Source organism: Danio aesculapii, chromosome 7, assembly GCF_903798145.1.
Source record: "Danio aesculapii chromosome 7, fDanAes4.1, whole genome shotgun sequence".
NCBI classification, from domain to species: Eukaryota; Metazoa; Chordata; class Actinopteri; order Cypriniformes; family Danionidae; genus Danio; species Danio aesculapii.
The window spans coordinates 27847890-27862045 of NC_079441.1; the positions used below are offsets into that span (position 1 = coordinate 27847890).

At 36.3% G+C, this 14156-nt stretch overlaps 1 protein-coding gene across 1 annotated transcript; it reads left to right on the top strand.

Annotated features, from left to right (window-relative positions):
- The first annotated feature begins 2269 nt into the window (after nt 1-2269).
- On the top strand, nt 2270-10998 carry rab8b (RAB8B, member RAS oncogene family). Its single transcript, XM_056461521.1, has 8 exons — nt 2270-2541; nt 6216-6276; nt 7010-7070; nt 7639-7716; nt 7801-7890; nt 8306-8371; nt 8453-8503; nt 8631-10998. Exons 1-8 carry the CDS (start codon nt 2418-2420, stop codon nt 8724-8726), a joined length of 627 nt encoding a protein of 208 aa, XP_056317496.1. The 5' UTR covers nt 2270-2417; the 3' UTR covers nt 8727-10998.
- Nucleotides 10999-14156: the final 3158 nt, after the last annotated feature.

Here is a 14156-nt window from a genome sequence, read left to right on the forward strand (position 1 = left end):
GTTCATCTTTAAATGTTCTCCAAATGCCCATATACGTAATGTTTTAATCTGTTGTGTAAACTACTTAACATTACAGGTAGATTAAATGCAAATACGTTCACTCGGGATCAGTCGAGCTGTGACCATGCGAAGTGCAAATGTCTCAGCAACTGTACGGCGGGTAGTACCAGTGTCCTCCTGCAGGCGGTGACATGGCACAACCAAAGTTAATTTAGTCCAGAAATGCCCAAATAGGGCAAACAGGGCCTGCGGGCCAAAGTTGGCCCATGGTAACCTTTGAAGAGAGGGAGAACGAGGAGGATGGTTTAAAGATTGTCAATTTAAATCTAATGTAACCTTTTGTTGGTTTAAAGCTTTGTTTGTTTGTTTAAAGCAAACTGAAATTAAATACTTTAATTAAAATTAAGCAGATTTAGTTTAAATCTTTATACTGTCAGCTGACAATGCAGAGACTTTGTTGGGCAAATCAAGTCAAAAGGTAGATTCTGCTTGACTAGTGTATTCAGCATTGAACTCCACTGTGTTATAAATGTGATTGGTTTTATTATAATAAGTTGTCATTTAAAAAGTTATACAGTTTTAGTTAATACGATTTAAAGTAATGGTTTCTTTTTCTTTTGAAATATTATGAAATATATTATGAAATTACACCCCGTCTAACAGGCTAGCAGCTAATGAAATAAAACAAAACATTTAATAAATAAATAAACAAATGCCATATTAATCAAGTGTGACTTTACAATAGCAATAGAGGCATATTAGCAAATAAGGGAAATTTGTAATGAACAGTTGTGCCTAAAGTATTCAGAAACCTAATGGCTATGAACATTGTGACAACACCATGAATCATTCAAAAGGTTAGGTATTTCCACAGATGTAAGTGAAAGTAACAGGTTATGTGTGCCAAACTGATGCTGATCACTCCTCCGACCTGCAAAAATCAATTAAAGTGAGGCTATAAGAGCAGAGGGTACTTCCATAACAAAGTCATGAAAAGAGAAAAGTCTACAGCTGTTGCCAAACATTAAGGCATCAATTTTCAGCTCCATCAGTTATTACATTTTTGCATGTCTAATAAGCATCTATTATTAGACACTACATCATAATTATTGCATATTTGTAGGCAAATTATTATAATGAAAATCATCAAATAGTGAATTATATAAGTCAAAACTATGAGGGAAATTACCACGACATCACACTTTCATAACTATTATTTTGTATGTCAATTATGATTTACTGTCCATAATTTTGATTAAGTATCATCTCGTAATTGATTTATAAATGATTTTATTCCCTATGACCTAGTATATCATAATTTCAGATACATTTTCCCCCCTCATTATAACTATTTTTTTATTTATCAAACCGTCAAATGAATTTTGCATTTTTTTCCCCTCTCTAATGCAGAGACGGGCAAACTAGGGCCTGCGGGCCAAAATTGGCCCATGGTAACCCTTGATTTGGTCCACAATGCCATCTGAGAAGAGAGGGAGAATGAGGGGGGTGGTTTAAAGATTGTCAATTCAGATTTAATGTAAGCCTTTGTATGTTTTAAGCTTTATTTGTTTGTAAAAAGCTGATTGAAATTAAATGTTTTAAATAAATGGTGTAAATTAAGCAGATTTTCCTTAAATCTATACCGTCCTATACACCTGACAATGCAGAGACATTGGCTAACAAATCAAGTCAAAGGCAGAATCTGCTTGACTGGTGTATTTGGCATTGAACTCCACTATGTTATAAATGTGATTAGAGAGGGAGAATGATGGGGAGGTGGTTGGAGTGAATATTTTTGACAAAAGTTAGTCGTTTTGAATTTAATGTAACATTTTTTGTTTTTTTTTTTGTTTTTGTAAATGAATCAGATTTGCTAAAAATGTAAATACTGACACGCAACAGACAGAGGGCAATGCACAAGATATCAGCAAGCAAATCAAGGCAAAGGCAGGTGGCAGCTTAGTGCATTAAGCATCGAACGGCATTGTTTTATTAATGGAATTGTTTATGTTTTTACTGTAATAAGTTCTTTACTTTTTTAAAATATACTGCATTAGTTATTAAATTAGGAAATAAGTGAGAAACTTACTCATGGAAACTTTGGTGTAATAGTTTGGTATACTTCCCTTCTGTCCACAGCCGTCAGTCAGGTTTGGTTTTTGACACTTAATAAGAAAAAGTTTTGGGCACCCCTGCTCCAATATGACGGAAAGGGGCTTTCAGTGCCGCCTGACGCTCTTGACGTTTATGCCTTCGTGGTGACGTCCCGGCAGACCCGCCCAGTCTTTCACTGCTGCTGCGTGCAGTAAAGTCGGAAACACAAGTTGAACCGCATCTCTTATGTACCGTTAATCAAACACCGTTACTCTGCTACCGAGCCGAAAGAAGGTAGCCAGACGGGGGAGAAACAAGAAAAGATGGCGAAAACGTACGACTATCTGTTCAAATTACTGCTTATCGGAGACAGCGGTGTGGGAAAGACCTGTCTGCTGTTTCGATTCAGCGAGGACGCCTTCAACACCACTTTTATCTCCACCATAGGTCAGTTTCACATTAGAACTGCTTGTATACTGTGCATACACAACATGGATGTTTACTGGGTAGTACTGCGTGAGCTGTTATAGAGGTGCATGGAGATTTACGTACATGTGACTGTCTGTTGGAGTGACAGGAAGAGGCCGTGGATGTGACAGCTCGTTCACTAAACTGTTCGTCGACGTGTTTTTTAAATGACAAACGACACATTTTCCGTATTTAAACGTCAGGATTAGTTAGTATAGACTACTGTTACGTGTAACATGAATAAGACGTGACAGTACGCTGCATTTATAGAGCTAGCATGATCTCAGCCTGATTAGCTGTGCGCTAGCATAGTGGGCTGGACTGCACTTTCAGCTGCACTGTGGCTAAAGAGTTGTTTAGATTCACATTTCACAACTAAACGGGACTTCAAGTTAATTTACGCCATTGTACATTTTCTTAATTCATGTTATAGACCGTATTACAAACTATATTCATCCGCTTGTTTATTCTTTAAGTGTGTTGTGATCGTAGGGTTTAACCCAAATGTCACCTTCCAGTGAAAATGACACACTTCTCTAGTGATTTTTACAGGACTTCTCCAGTCATTAAGTCCTCTTAGAGTGAGTTCACACACTTAGTTTTTGTGATTCATTAAAAAGAAACAAGAAAATTAAACATTTATACATTTAGTCTATGTTTACTTAGTGTTCAATCATTTTTAAGACAAACTAAACTTACATAAAAACAAAAAAGGCTCTATGACTTATATTTTATGACAGAATTTACCAAACAGTAAAAACAAATAACCTGCAAGTGTGACTTGAAAACAACACCAACACTGTTTATTTGGCTATGAACAATGTTGTACTTTGATAGTCTTTGGCTGCTAATATGATTTCGCTATTTAGAGTTAGCAAATAATACTTTTATAAAATTATATTATTAAAGGGAAAGCCTGAATGTGCGAATATAAAACCAACTTTACCTCTATCCTTTTTATGGTCACATCTGACTTAATCCTTTGGTCCATGTTGCGTTCATCTTTTATTTCAGTGTCAATCAGACTGTTGAACACTGATCGATAGTGTATGTAATTCTTTTGCATGTTGGCTTATTTTTAATTGTTATTATGTCAGAACCTGGTGAAGTGCTGTGTGAGTCCATAGAAAATTTCCCCTTGAGGGACAATAAAGTATACAAACAAACATATCTGTCAAACCAAAGCTTATTTGGAAGTAGAGCGAGACCCTTTTTTTCAACAGTCTTTGTCCAGTTGCTTGTTGCTCACCAGGTTTTAAATGGCATTGTTTCATTCAGATGAACCACACTAACAGAACAACTGCTCCATAGTTTGATTGAACCAAATCTGTCAAGTGTGAACACACCCTTAAACTTCCCAACTCACGTTCATCTGTTTGCAATTTTGAGTGCAACACCCACATTTCAAAATGCAAACAATCAATGGGAAAACCTTTTTTGTGATGATGATCTGTTGCACTCAGATGTGTCACAGTAGAAGAAAATATGTAAAGCTACTTCAATACGATTTGTTCTTTAGCATTCAGCATTAGGCATGGGCCGGTATATGATTCTGACAGTATGATAACCTTGGATAAAAGTATGATGGTTTGACAGTATTGTGAATATTGATCTAAAATATATTCTTTTTAAATATTTGGGGGAAAAAACTAAACTTTTTTCCACTTTGATCACAATATATTTTATTTTGAGAAATATTTTGGAACAGTAAACATGTCAGGCTGAATGTAGTTTCAAAAGCACAGATTTCTTTTACATGTTAAAACGTCATCATTGGATATATTTTCTGCTGGAGATACTCTTGTTCTAAAGACGAAAAAAAAAAACTAAAAAAGAAAATCTTACATATACCGTAGGAACGGAACAGAATATTTTGGCGGTTTTAAAGGTTTGAGACAACCTGGAGTATTTTTTTAAAACAGATTTGTGCATGTTAAACATCAGTTAAGAAAATATTAGCACCTGTCAGGTTTAATTTTGGGGAAAACTGGATAATATGAGCTTTTGTCAGCTAATTTCATCTTCCGGGTTTAAAATCATTTTTGGGGTGGGATCAAAATTGGTGACTTAGAGAGAATTTGCTAGTGGAGTGATGACGCGTCAGTTTCTTATTAATATTCATAGCAGAGTTTTCTTATCTTATGAGAAGATCCTGCTTCTTAATTGTTCATGGGAGCACGTGCTTTCCGAAGGCAAGGCAGACCTGCCAAGCTGTGAGACCCAATGACTGAATGAGACCACGTCCGCACGACAAGCACTATTTAGCCGTTTATGAAGAGTTGTATGTGTTTGTTTCCATGATTCACAGGGTTTGTCGCATGTTTTTCCCTGCAATGCTGTAAGGGCCGATACAGCAAAGCTGCTAGTTTGCAGCAAGCATTTTTGTCGGCAGAGCTGTTCGAGAATTGGAGAATGTTGGAGTTTGTCTTTTATCAGTTGAGTTTGTTACTATTCAGACACATTGCCTATATCTGTGCTGCTGTGTTCACCTGTATTTAAAATCAGGGCTAATGGTATAGACAGGGAAAGAGACCTGCTGCGCTGCTATCCGCGGTGTCTGTATTCAGACCCGGGGATTTAGGAGGAGAGAAGTCGTCCTCATTTATAGTGTTTATATAATCTTGATTATCTTTATAATGATATAACAAATTGTGGTTATGTGTATATGAAATTACAATTAACAAATGTAGCAGGGCATTAAATTACTGTTTATTTCTATGCATTTTAACGTTGTGTAAACTTTAAAATCATGAGTCTCCTCACGGTTTGTCTCATTTTGTGAGCCAACTAACAACATTTGTTCACTCCCCTGCTCTGCTGACCACACCCACTCCCCTCCCTCTGCTCGCAGCTCTCCACGCCCATCATGAAGCATTTTTTGAAAAAATTCTGAGGTAGGCTTGAACTGAAATAGGGGTGTTTCATGGTCCTTTAAAACCTTGACTTTTCCAATTCGCTGTATACATTGAAAACAGTTATTAGTCAGTTTTTAGTCAGCAGTACTAAAGCACTTATTACAGTATATGACATCCACAAAATCCAATTGTAGTCTCTATTCTAAGATACATGGACTGGGTCACTTATACTTCATACTACTGCTGGTCATGATATTTTTGACAACTTTAGGTAGGCCAATCTTTAGCGTTGTCCAGTATGTCATTTCCTGTGGTAAGCCGATGCGAGAGTTCCTTGACCTTTTGTCATTGTTATGCCACAGACTTCCCCTATTGCCATGGACAACGCTGCTGTGTCACTTCCCGTCCCATGTCCTGTCCGAGCTTTCGCTGCTGGCAGGAGTGTATGCCTTAATACAAACTTTTTTTTTTAATAGATGTCATAAACCGGAATCACGTTCTTATGCTAATGCAAAAGCTTCATACACGTCACGTGTGAAGCCTATTGCAACACTGCAGCCATTTATTTGGTCAGGCATACTGTATGTTACTTCATTCTGACCTTTCTACACATTCCATCCCCATGGTTGTGGTGCTGTGAAAACGTGCCAATGTGGTGATTCCCTTTTCAGCGGAAAGAGTTGTGATAAGTTGTGAGATGAGTCCATTTTTGTAACATGTCATCATAGGATTCATTTGCATTGTATAAATACTACAATTACAGGATTTAACATTGCTTTTATCTACATGTTATTGCAGGAATCGACTTCAAAATCAGAACAATTGAGCTGGATGGGAAAAAGATCAAGCTTCAAATCTGGTAAGAGTTTGCCATATAGAGTCATTGTCAAGCAGAAATCCCCAAACCTGTGGAAAGTTTGCTCATCTTGGCACATTACAAAATAAAGGGGAAATATGGGAAAACGTGCCATTTAAGCATCTATATTTATGATTTTATAATGTTACTTTTCAGATGAAATGCAGACAATGTAAGTGAATGAAAAAGGATCTAAGATGTAATATTGTTGGATATTGTACATTATTTACTTTCAGGCCACAGGTGTCCATCAAGGTAAAAGTTTGGGCAGGTTATTATACTGTACTTTGGGCAAGGAACAAAGTATCAACGTACAGTGATCAACATAATTAAGTACACCCAATTTTGAAAATGAATATTTTTATCTATTTCTCAGTGAATTTAATATGCAGAAAATACAATGAAATTCAAACAAAATATTGCAAAAATAAATGACAACCATTTCTTTTTTTTTTTGCTTCTTGATTTTTCCTTTTTTTTTTTATTTGTATATAATATTTTTTCTATAACCTAAATTTGAGTATACTAGTTTTTGGACCATTATCATGTTATTTTGTTAGGTAAGTTCCAGATATGGCTTTAGTACTGACTACTCTAATGTATCTGCACAAATATAATATTGTATATCTTCCTATTAAAAATATGAATTTAAAAGAGATTTGTGAGGAGTGTACCTGTATATGCTGAGCACTGTATACATAAAATATTGTTAATGTGTTCTTATTTTGCTGTGAAGGGATACAGCGGGACAGGAGAGGTTCAGAACCATCACCACTGCATATTACAGAGGAGCAATGGTGAGACATGTTGCTTTATTTTCTTGAGATATGCTTCTGCATAGGGCTGCACAATATATCGATTCAGCATCAAAATCACAACGTACGCATCTGCAATAGTCATATCGCAAGATATGCAATGTTGAGTCTTGATTATTGTTGACCAGGAACTACAGAATTGTTTTAAAATTGATTTAATTAAAGTATTTATATGGAATTTATACGATTTAGGGAAAAAAAATCCAATTTTTCTTACATCAGTCCAAAATATCCACATTTCAAAACAAAAACAAGATTATTTTACTTACCCCACTGGCAGATAATTTAGCTTATTTTAAGGAAATATTTCTAGTTTTAAGTTAAAAACAAAACAACTTTTACTTGATCTAAAAATTTTTTAGATATTTGGATTAGAAATGAGACAAAGCAAAGTATAAAAGCATTTCCCATTGTGATTATTTAATATCTGTACCTGAGTATTGTTAGACTCATCAGAAAACTGTAAAAAATAAAGCTATTCAAGCTCTAGTTCTGTATGTTTTTTTTGTTTTGTTTTACATAAGCCATGTTTTTTTCTGTCATTTTACAGGGAATTATGCTGGTGTATGATATCACAAATGAGAAATCATTTGACAACATCAAGAACTGGATCAGGAACATTGAGGAGGTGAGAAACAGCTTGCTAATGCAAGATAAGCAAGTTTTCACTTCATTCAGTGAGTCAGATGAGTTGACTTTTCTGTTTTATCAGCACGCGTCGTCAGATGTGGAGCGAATGATATTGGGTAACAAGTGTGACATGAACGACAAGAGACAAGTTTCAAAAGAAAGAGGAGAGAAGGTATGCTTAATATAAAAATAATAATAATTAAAATGACATACGTTGGCTCAGTGGTTAGCACTGTCACAACCCAGCAAGAAGGTCTCTGGTTCGAGTCCCAGATGGCCAGTTGCCATTTCTGTGTGGAGTTTGCATGTTTTCCCCATGTTCGAGTGGGTTTCCTCCGAGTGCTCCGGTTTCCCCCACAATCTAAAAACAAAAATGGGTTGTGACAAGGGCATCTGCTGCATAAAACATAGGCCGGAATAGTTAGCAGTTCATTCCGCTGTGGCAACCCCTGATAAATAAGGGACTAAGCCAAAGGACAATTAATGAATGAAAATGACATATCCAGAAAACCAAGAAACTATGTGGTATGTGAAAACGCTGATGTTTTTAATAAACAGTTCCTTTTTTCCCTTTTGTGTTGCTACAGCTAGCTATTGATTACGGAATCAAGTTCTTGGAAACCAGTGCAAAATCTAGCACAAATGTTGAAGAGGTGGGTTGAACCACTAAAATGAGTTTTTGCTTCGATTTGCATGTTTCAAGTGATCAAGTGTAATGTTTTCTTCATTGCTAGGCGTTTGTCACTCTTGCTAGAGACATCATGACGAGATTAAACAGGAAAATGGTGAGGATGTTGATGGTGGAGATGTTCATAACCTTATTTAATAACATTGATGAGCTTTGTACTACTCAAATACAGAACTATAATTTGTAAATAATATTGAATATGTCCACCATATCTTTGTGTTCAGAATGAGAATAACCCTTCAGGGGGAGGAGGAGGAGCAGTGAAAATCACAGAGAGTCGATCCAAGAAGCCAAGCTTCTTCCGCTGCGTTCTGCTCTAACCCATCAACTCCCGCAGCCTCAGTGTGAATGATTTCATTTCTCTATGTGTGTGTGGTGTTTGTGTGAGCGTTTACAGTTCCACTGGACTTTCAGCTGTTAGCTGCTGCTGAGAGCTCTGGACTTCAGCCTGCCTCATCCATACATACTGAAGGCTTGAAGACTGTGCTAGATAAAGGACTGTTGAGCTGTTCCCAAAACATTCCCTTTAAACCAAAATATTCATAACCACCAGTTTAGTGTAGCCCGATTTTAATTTCTTTCAGTTAATTACATATAGTCAGTTTATAGTTCCATTGATTTCAAAGTGCTTTATTCAGCTAGAATTTAATGAAGGAAAATGCGTGAAGAGATTAAAGAAATCAAACTCCTGCTTTAAGGCAGGTTTTGGCAATAAAGACCTAAAGTAGCGACTGAAGAACCTAATGGGTTGACAGTTAAACGTTGGTCAAACTGAAGGACATGCGATATAAATATATAGTTTCTGTGGTTGTTAAACGTATTTGTTTTGTTATATTTAAAGTCACTCCTTTTATATCTACTTAAAAGGATAGTTCACCAGAAATTGAAGGTTTACATACCATTTAATCACTCCAAAGTGGTTACACACCTTTATGAGTACTATTTATGAATATTCTGTAAACACAAGAGAAGATATTTTGAAGAAAGCTGATAACATTGATTTCCACAGCAGGAGAAACAAATCCAATGGAAGTGAATAGTTACAGGTTTCCAGCTTTCCATCTTCTTTTGTGTTTAACAGAGGGAAGAAACTCAAACAGGTTTGGGACATTTAAATGAGCACAGAATCTTCAGTTTTGAGTGAACTATCTCTTTACTTTCATTTTTAGTTACTGACCCAAAGCTGCAATAATTTGTGGAAATCTAAATTTCACAGGTTATAATCTTCCCCCTTTTATGTTATTACCTTTCATTTTAATGTAGACCAAATCGGTTATTGGTATTAACAGTTAAAAAAAAAAATCCTTTTCTTTGACTTTTGGTTGTTATGTCATATACTGAGAGAGAAAAGAATCAAGCTTGTTGAAGCAGCAGCCGGCTAGGCCCTGTATATTAGTATATACAGTATTACATTTACTAATGGTATTATATTTTTATACTCTACCGACATCTTTTACTTACCACTGCATAAGCACCTAAAGCATGTTAACCTGTGAGATCGACTCATTTGTTAATACTTATTTTTTTAACTCATTTAAATGTCGTCACAGTATACTGTACATTGTCTTTTTGTAATACCCTCTTTTATAAGACTCCTGTGAGTGTGAAGTCGTATAGTGTTTACAATACCACTGCAGCATCTTTTGTTTTTGTTATGCACTGATGTCATGCGTGTAAACCACTTCATAAACCACTCAAAAAGTGGAAGATTGTTCTAGCTTGAATGAGATTATTAGGCCCATATGGAATGATTTTGGTAGGAGGAAAAAAAAACTTGCAATTCTGCTGAAAGGATTTCGATTTTGTCAGATTTGCCAACCAAAGCTAGAAGTTCTAGACTTTTTTTATTGCCAGCTTTTTGCATGGCAGATATTCCAGTTTTGTGTAAATCTGCTTATTGTTTTCTATCTACAGATTCCATGTGGGCCTGTTAACTGTGTGTGTAGAATTCAAACTGAAATGCCGGGATATTTTAGAAGACTTAATTTAAGTAATTCAATGAATGATTAATTCTGCTATTCTGTTCAAGGGTATATGATTGCTTGAGTTCCATTGGCATTGTGCATCTGATTGATCGAATCCCTGCTCAGAGGTGTGCAAATCCCACTTAAATGGATTGTTCACCATAAAATGTAATTCTCTCATCATTTACTCACCAAACTGTTGTTCCAAAACCTGTATGTCTGTGTTTTCATTGTCCTTTTTTTGTCCATTCTGTAGTCGTCAGTGGTACCATAAACTGTTTGGTTATCAGCATTCTTCAAAATATCTTCTTTTGTGTTCTGCAGAAGAAGGAAAGTCAAACCGGTTTGAGTACATGGAGGAATAAATGATGACAGAATAGATTTTTTGGGTGAACCATCCCTTTAATGGCCTTGAAGTCATGTTTGTTGAATATGCTTGCAGGCACATTTGCATATTTTTCAATGAAACAGTGACAGCACTCTCATACTGAGCATAAAGTCTTACTGACCATTCGATGCAAGCTTTTATGTCTTATTTTATAATGTCTTCCTTGATTTTCTTGTCTGTTCGGTAATATGTCAAGAGTTAACTGATTATATAAAAAAATAAAATATCTTTTCTAAGTTATTTACATGTGTCCAGTTTATTTTTATAAATGGCATAATATATATTTTTATATAGTATATATACAATTGCACACAATAAAATATGGTCATTTGTAATAGTTATTTTAAATTAAATGCAGTAGACTACCTTTTCAATACCTGGATTTATGATTAGATTTAACGTTATTTATTCTAATCACAAATATATTAATAATTCCTCATAAGTATATATGAAGTATGCTAGCTAAGATGCAAGGACACAATCATATTAGCATAACAGGTAACACTAAGGCTTTTTTAGACTGAACTGGATGCAGTGAAGTGCTGTGAATCTCAAGCAAAAAGTGCTTTCACACTGAACACGAAACTTCTGAGCTAATTCATGCCTTGCCTGAACGTAAGATGGCGCTGACCATAACAATGTATTTTTTAGGCAGCCCGCTCACAACGATCCTGAAATTTGCTTACGAAGTAAAAAAAATATCAACTTACCCATTTTCTCTGGAATACCTTGCCACATAATGAATTTTGTTGATGTTTTTGATGTCGCTGTGACTAAGTTCTCAAACACAAAAGTTGACAAACACTTGACATCAATGATCTTCTGAAAAACGTTTCTTCAGTGTCTTGTTTAGTTGGTTTTCAGATTAGCTTTCTGTGCTCTAGCGCCACCAGTCTTTCCCTTTGTACAACTGCAGCAGTGTTGCCAGATTGGAAATGTCGAAGTATCGTACCAGAACCTCAAAATTATCGTATTTGGAGGAAAATTATCGTACACGAGTCAAACAGAGCGTATACAGCTATTATCTAGACACATAGCGTTTTGACACAACGTGCAAATTACCACAATACGTAAAAAAACTAGGCATACATTCAGGGGTGTAGTGGACATTTTAAAAGTGGGGGGGACAGCTGTTTGAAATCCAAAGATTTACATTCCTAATCACCTGTTTCTAAATGGTCTGTCTCTAAAAGTGCGGGGGACGTATCCCCCCTGCCCCCCGCGCCTAATGCTATGCGCCTACATACATTAGTGGGAAGGTTCAAACTCCACCTCTAAGTTGCTGTCATCGAATGTTGCATGTTGCCAGATGTTGAGGGATTCATTTTGCTGTACAAATTGGATGCCGTCATGGCCTGCAAAATAGGGCTGGTTGGCTTGAATGCACCCTCCCGAATTTTTAACACACTCTGAGGTGTGCATGCTATGTTTCGATGAGATTACCTTTGGAAAAAAACACGTTCACATGACGCATTTGAATGGGAAAAAACGAGAACCTCAAGTGAAAACTCACCTGTTCTTCTGACCTTCCTTTACAGCACTAATTGTTTTAACATTATTGCTTAAAAGATCGACCTCAAACTGAAAACTACTGACCTAACCACGGGCACGCACAGCAGGAGCGTTAACTCATGAGAGAGAGCCATTCTCCACGTTGATTGGCTGAATTGAGAAGAGGTAAGAGGTAGAAGAGGTAACATAAGATGAGATGCCTAACTCCACCTTCTCACAGACAGTACAGAAATATGCAGCTATATCAATAAGTAAAGAACCCCGAAGATTACAATGAAATTACTTTTAAATGTCATAAAAATCTGAAATTATCGATTTTTCTCATTATTGATCGTACAGAGGTTAAAATTATCGTCCAAATACGATAATTATCGTACGTCTGGCAACATTTAACTCCAGCACCTGGTCTAAAGTTCAAATGCAACATATAGGAATAGTTAAACCAAAAACGAAAATCCTGTTATTAATTACTCACCCTCATTTTGAAACCTGAGACGTTTGTTCATTTTCGGAACACATTTAAGAGCTCCCTCATCCTTCATAGACCACAAATGTACAGACTCCTTCAAAGTCCAGAAAAAGAACCAAAAACATCCCTGTGACTTCAGTGGTTCAACCCATAACCATCTGAATCTCCAAGGACACTGAAGCTCTATTGAGTGCCAATAAAACGGTAACAATATTTGACAATGCTTTTTGTTCTCCAATGTCTTTCCTATTGAAAGTCCAAAGATTGTGTCTTGTGCTGCAGATGCTATAAAGATTATATGGTTGAGCCGTATTAGACATTTACTTTGGTGTACAAAAGTGTTTGTTGAGCTTCGTATGGTTGCAGTTGAACCACTGAAGTCACATGGATTGTTTTGACAATGTTTTTGGTTCCTTTTCTAAATTCTGAATGAGGGGGGACCATTGCTGTCCATGAAGGATGAGAGAGCTTTTGATTTTTATCTAAAAAATTCTTATTTTGTCTTGCATAGAATTGGAACAGCATGAAGGTAAGTAATTAATAACAGAGTTTTCATTTTTGGGTGTACTAACCCAAAGCATAGGTCTCAAACTCCATTCCTGGATGGTTGCAGCTCTGCACAGTTTTGCTCCAACCCTAATCAAACACAGCTGATCCAAATAATCAAGGTGTTCAAGACTACTAGATCAGCTGTGTTTGATTAGGATTGGAGCAAAACTGTGCAGAGCTGCAGCCATCCAGGAATGGAGTTTGAGACCTATGCTTCAAGGTCATTGGGGAAAACATTATACACTGTTAATAAAAATCCTTGCTTTATCGGGCTGTGATTTATTGCTTCTGATGTGAATACCTCAATATGTATCTACTGTTTTCAATCCCACTCGGTGTGAAAGGGCATTTAGAAGAAGATGTATGAAAGTATAAAATAGTTAAAATATTTTTTTAACTGAAAGTCAACCATGTATCAACTTTATACTAACAGTACTGCATGTCACGTTAAACTCGGCTCCCATTGTAAGAATTTTAGACGTCAGACTGAATGAACATGATCCATATGTAGCACTATAAGATCTCAGTTGTCATAATGTAAGACTGTAGGACAAACACAGACACACGTAAGACTCATCTGAAGTGTGATGTCACCAATCCATGACACATTTAGTAACCTGTGTTCTGAAATGATACAACACAACAAACACAAACACTAATCTTGCTCATAACGAGCCTTTATAATAAATCCAGGAAAAACATTCATGCTTCAACATTTCCCCGGGGTGTTTTGAAGTTGTCATGCTGACTGCATCATCAGGTTCAGCACGTACATTGGTTCTTGGTTTGATGCTTGTAAGAGAATTCACACTGCAGTAAAATGTCTGCAACTTTCTGACACTGCCTAAATTTGGCAAGAAAATGCAGA

Bases quoted from the DNA above. Each gene is read 5' to 3' on its own strand.
- rab8b (XM_056461521.1), top strand. From the start codon at position 2,418: ATGGCGAAAACGTACGACTATCTGTTCAAATTACTGCTTATCGGAGAC. The intron at 2,542-6,215 runs GTCAGTTTCACA...ATGTTATTGCAG, and splicing joins CACTTTTATCTCCACCATAG to GAATCGACTTCAAAATCAGA. The intron at 7,071-7,638 runs GTGAGACATGTT...GTCATTTTACAG, and splicing joins CATATTACAGAGGAGCAATG to GGAATTATGCTGGTGTATGA.